General features: G+C 35.1%; 1 protein-coding gene across 1 annotated transcript; it reads right to left on the reverse strand.

Moving 5' to 3' along the window:
• Positions 1–1,932: 1,932 nt before the first annotated feature.
• Positions 1,933–2,454, reverse strand: LOC149177934 (uncharacterized). Its single transcript, XM_089421927.1, has one exon. It carries the CDS (start codon positions 2,452–2,454, stop codon positions 1,933–1,935), a length of 522 nt encoding a protein of 173 aa, XP_089278053.1.
• Positions 2,455–6,230: the final 3,776 nt, after the last annotated feature.

Consider the following 6,230-nt stretch of genomic DNA (forward strand, 5'->3'; position numbering starts at 1 on the left):
ATACAACAATGCCAACAAGTCTGCTTTTGTACACTTCTTTCACTCACCCATGTGAACTTCAATAGTGGATATCTAATGTTACTCTCCATTCAATTATCATGAGATTTCCTTGCATGACCTTTGCTTTCTCTTCACGTTATCCATTAGGTTGATTCCCACAAACTTCTATCTTGTCATGTGAAACACACATCTAACAATTGATTTTCTTCAAACATATTTTTTATTACTATAATTTTTCTACACTATAACACATAAACATTAACAACACATGGACACCATATTTAATTTGGAAACCCTTGAGGGAAAACTAGCTCCACTTAATAAATCTATTATTGGTAACTCAAAGACAATTAATAATAGAATCATTTTACCTTTATATAGGATCCCATATTTAATTTGGAAACCCTTGAGGGAAAACTAGCTCCACTTAATAAATCTATTTTTGGTAACTCAAAGACAATTAATAATAGAATCATTTTACCTTTATATAGGATCCATCATATTAGAATGTGAGGGAAAAATCATGTGCTATATAACTAGTAAACTACTGATGGTAAATTTAATCTATGACCAATTCAAGTTTACCTTAACTACTCTAACAGAAAAACACGAATAAGTTAATGATTAAATAACTTCATTTTTTAAAAATTTGTTGCATTCTCATTAGAGAGATGTTTTACAACATAGTAGAGTAGTTGTTATTAATAAATATAATATGATTTTACATTAAATAATTATCTATTGAGTATGCACAAAGATCAAATTTATTAAGCCTTACATTTTTCTTAATATGAAGTAATTCTGTTTTTAAGTAGAAAAGTATATTAAAAAAATTATTCGTTAGGCATTTCAAATTTATCCATATATTGAGTGCTATGACATCAAATTTAGAAAAAGCATAAGATAGCTCACATCTAGACCATCTATTCTATAACTATACTAAACTATATCAAACCAAAGTAATGGCGTTATATACTCTTTGTAAAACATTCCTAAATGAAACAAAATTTGACTTACATGTAGATATAACTAAATTGAAAGAAACTTAGATTTAGGTTAAAATTGAAGTATGTAACCCATCAAAATTTTCAATCTAATTGTTAAATAGACTAGGCTACCAAGTGATTATCAAAGAGTAATAAAATAACACTCTTAATCTCAAAATTCTAATAATTATTAAAAAATTAATTGCTGACATAAATTTAAATAATTTAAAAAACTATATATTTACAAATTTGATGTAATAAAAAAAATATAAAATATATTTAAACTTATAAAAAAATATAATTCCGCTTAATTAATAAAATTTCTAATATAAATTTTCAATTTTTCATTTTATCACCCTAACCAAAATTCTCGTTGAATATTAATGAAGTCAAAACTATTATTTAATATTAACGAGAAATTAAAGTATGAAAATCTATTTTTGACATACAAACAAAGTATATTCATAAAAATATTTACCTGAACTGTCAAGTTTCACCGTAAAGGCGATGGAAATCATAAGAAAATAATTTTTTTTGTTCACGCATACAAAAAATAATACGGAATTTTAATATCAGAGATAATCTTTAAAAAAATAATACGGAATTTTTTAGACGAGAAAGTTGTTTGTAATCAAAGTACGGCCCAGTTGAATATTGTCTTCAGTGGAATCAACTTATCTGAGATCTAGAGCAACGCTGTATGTTGGAAGCATTAAAAATTAATTTACCGCCTCTACCAAATCTAACCCTATCACATTCCTAAAACATTGCTGCTGAAAGCTCAGATCAACCAGGTGCATATTCAGAGGCTTATCCTTGTCGTAAACTTTCTACATTGTTACAATTTGAAGAAGACATTTCATACAAAAATACTCAAAATTGGAGTATCATTGGTGAAAGTTCAAACGAAGTTGAAGTTCTAATATATTCAGGTTCAGCACAGCTTTTAGTGTTTACAAACAAGCGGGGACTCCTTTATGGTCTCTAGCGCCAGCTGCCAATACCTAAACCCTTGTATCCGGTGCTCGCGTAACCCTAACGAAAGGCCTTCGTCTTCGTCTACCCTCAACTCTGCTACTTTCTCCTTCAAATCTGATCTCCCCGTACCGCCTTTCTTTGAACGAATTTCATATGAATGGCCGGTGCCAAGTGCTGGAAAGATCCTTGAGTCGCAAGAGAGTTTTCTATGGCCGGAATTGCACTTAAATGCTAACAAGTTAAGTGAGGTCATATCAGAAGGCGATAGAACACGACGCAAATATTTTTGCATTGGCAGAAGAACGTGGACGCCTCCCAACAGTAACTCCTCCTCTGCAGGGAGCGCTGAGATGCGAACCCCTGCTCGGAGGTCACTGAAATTGCATATAAACTGCTGGGGATTGTCCATCATAAGTTCTCCCACCTTAATTGCCTCCCTAAATTCTTCAACGCCGCCGTCGTCCCACCGTATAACTTTTGCGGCCGCCATGGTTCTCGACGCTTGAGCGCAGCGCAGATGATTCCCCATTGATTCTCTCAACCTGCTCTTCTTTCACATCTCCATCTATCTATCCGTCGCAGCGGTCGATTGATCGGAGGGGAAAATGTCAAAATGTAGTCGGAAAGATTAATAATTACACGAACATTCTCAGGGCCTGCGCGCTGAAACCCCAAGGGGCAATGGGGGGTCTGGCGTGACAGGATAAGGATGTGAATAGATATCATAAAGCGTCGGTGGAGATGTTTCCGACAAATGCAGACAACTTGTGCATGTTATGGAGCTTCGAGATGGGTAAGAGTCTACCGACGACTTTGGCGCATCCGAAAGGGTTGACTGAATATATCGAGCACACGGATCTCCGGCTGCTGTGGGTTCTTCTGACCCTGACTCCACCATGGAAGGAGACCCCAGAGCAAAACAAGTTAATCCGAGAAAAGTCTGATTGGGCTCTTCTCTTGATTTTGACTGCACCATGGAGCAGATACCACAGAAAAACAAGTTTATCGGAGAAAATCCGATTGGGCTCTTGACTTCATCAAGGGGGCAGCCACAACAGCAAAACAAGTTTCTCCGAGAAAATCTGATCTATGTTCGGCGGTGGTCCACTGTATTTTCAAAGCTGGAAAATAGCATGGCAGGGTAATCCAAGTTGATTAGAGAAAATCTGACTAGATGTAAATATAATATTTAGTTGGTTTTAAAAGCCCGAATACTCAGAGCATTCAGCTTATTAGCAGCTTCAAGATTTAGTACTTGATGTGTGGTTGTATTATCATGTTAAAATAAAATTGGATTATGTGTAAACATTGTCGGGGTTAAAATGAATAAAATGCCATTACTGTATCTCATTTTTAATGTAAAATATTTGAAATATAAATACCTCAAATGAGTGGCAAATATTTTAAATATATATAACTGAAGTTAGTTTGATATAATCAATTAATTTTAAACATCCAATTGAACGAATTTTGATTCCACTAATACCTTTTACTCTCACGATAAAATTCAACGCCTTCTATAAAATATATAGATCATTTTTTTTTTACCCAATAATTTTCCAGAATAAAATTCAATGCCTTCTTAAACTAAATATGTCAGAATTTATTTTTAAAAAACCTATTAATCCTAGACTATATGGAGAACGCACTTTGGTCATACTCAGAAAACCTTATGGAAGGGTCTCTTTATATTTCGTTATTTCGATATCTCAAAATAAAACTCTACGCCGTTTTAAAATAAATATGATCTTCAGACCGAAAAATATCTGTATCCACTCTTATGCGGTGTGCAATTCCGTCCAACCTTTGGAAAATCTTGCGAAAGGTTTTGTTATTTTCCTATGTTTCAATTTACTAAATTAAAATTTTAGGTTTTTAAAATGCTATTATTTTATTTATTTGCTTCGCTGAAGGCCTTTGTATATCAACGTTAGGTGGATGAGCCATCGTTGATATTTTTCTTATAAATATAATTAGACAGGCGATATTAAATCTGGGAAAATATGCCCGGAATATGATTCGTATGAGTCGCAGATTGTGGAAAATATGCCCGGATTATGATTCGTATGAGCAGGTGCGATAGAGCAGATAGATGGGTCGGGAAATTATAAAATTAATTTATAAAAAATAATTGAAACACCAGAGCTGAAGAGTTTCCATTCTCCCGGATCGTGTCGATCATGGCGTTTCAATAGCCAGCACAGCGTTAACCTTCGAGGACGGAGGAGCATATTGTGGAGTTTTAGAAAACACGAAAAGCCGCAGCTAGGTTACCATCCATCGACATCTGTGGAGAGTTGCGCTCGAACGCCATTCGTGGTCTGCAAGAAAAGGGAGAAAAAGGTCAGCGGTCCGTATGCAGAATAGAAGGAAAGAAAACAAAAATGCACATAAAAAAACTGTGAAACCCTACTTTGTGTTTTCAGTACCTGCTGTGGAGAATCGCCCAATGTTGTGGGTAGCATTGAAAATTGGTGTATGTTGTGCGCTGCAGAGAACTGCGAGTTTGCGAAAACGTCGGTTCGAAGCACACAGGGAGTGCTTGTCTCGGTGTACCCTGACTATGCGAAAACCCTAGCTTGCGCAACCGTAGTGAGAATAACCATGGAGAGGACGCTTTCTGAGCAAAAACTCTAGGTGCAAGTAGAGAAGGAGGGTTGGTCAAGGCTGTTAAAAAAGCAGAGAAAACAAAACACAATTCACACATAAAACATGCACTGTTGCTGTTTTATTGATCACACAAAACATAATGATTACAATGAACTTGGTGAAGGGTATTTAAACCTTTTCCAACTAGCTAACTACCTAAAATATCTTGACATGCAATTACATGCAATATCACACTCAAAGTAGTTTATCACTTAACTCACTTGACTCAACACTCAAACATTCAATCGTGCAATTACTCATTCAATCGTGCAATTACTCAGTTCACTGACTCTTATTTTTATCTAACTCCTCATGCAAGAGTAATTATCTTATTTTAATACTCCCCCTTAATTATGACTGCTAACTAAAACATGATTCATGACAACTCAAACATGTTTGCTGGTCTATGTCTCAGTTAGGCTTACAACACCTAAGTTCCTTTTATGAAACTCAAACACATCTTCTCCTAATGACTTAGTAATTGATCACTAGATTTACAAGGCTTCAAGTGAACTTCTCCATTGCTCACAAGTTATCTAATAAAGTGATATCTAGTATCAATATGCTTGCTCTTCTGATGAAACACACTATTCTTGGATAGTGCAATCATTGAGGTGTTGTCACAATATATTGTTGTTGATCCTTGTTGTTTCTACTTGAGTCCATCAAGTACTCTTTTTAACCACACTGTTTGACATGCTACCGATGTTGTTGCTACATATTCTGCTTCTGGTGATGAAAGTGTTACAATGGGATGATTCTTAGATTCCCATGAATTCACACCTGAACCAAGGTGGAACACAAAACCAGAAGTGCTCTTCCTATCATCCAAACTGCCTGCAAAATCACTATCTGTGTATCCAATCAATTCTTTCTTTTTTGTGCTTGCATACATTATGCCACAATCTCTAGTTCCTGCTATGTATCTCAAAATTGATTTTCCTGCACTCCAATGTGTGTCTTTTGGAGTCTCCATAAATATGGAAATCAAACTCACTCCTTGCATGATATCCGATCTTGTAGCTGTGAGATACATGAGGCTACCAACCAATCTTTTGAATAAAGTTGGATTGACATCTGATCCTTCATCATCCTTGCTTAACTTTGTACCTGTTGCAACTGGTGTAGGGACAGGTTTGCAATTTTCCATCCTGAATCTTTTCAACAAATCTTTGGAATATTTATTTTGACAAATAAAAATTCCTTTTTTAGATTGCTCAACTTCTATGCCAAGAAAATATTTCATGAGACTAAGATCTGTCATCTCAAATTATTTCATCATGGCTTCTTTAAATTCATCTATGTCAAAAACACCTATAAATATCATGTCATCAACATATAAGCAAACAATCAAAATTTGTCCATGCTCTTTTACCTTTGTGTATAAGGTAGGCTCAATGTTGCTTCTGCAAAATCCATTCTTCATCATGTAGGTGTCGATTCTACTATACCAAGCTCTAGGCACTTGCTTCAGTCCATATAGTGCTTTCTTCAACCTGTAAACTTTGTCTTCGTTACTTTCAACTTCATATCCTGGAGGTTGCTGCACATAAATTTCTTCTTCTAGAATTCCATTCAAGAAGGTTGATTTCACATCTATCTGATATACTTTGCACT

This window comes from Pinus tabuliformis, chromosome 4_1, assembly GCF_031772625.1.
Source record: "Pinus tabuliformis cultivar Carrire ecotype Pingquan chromosome 4_1, CPIR1, whole genome shotgun sequence".
Taxonomy (NCBI): Eukaryota; Viridiplantae; Streptophyta; class Pinopsida; order Pinales; family Pinaceae; genus Pinus; species Pinus tabuliformis.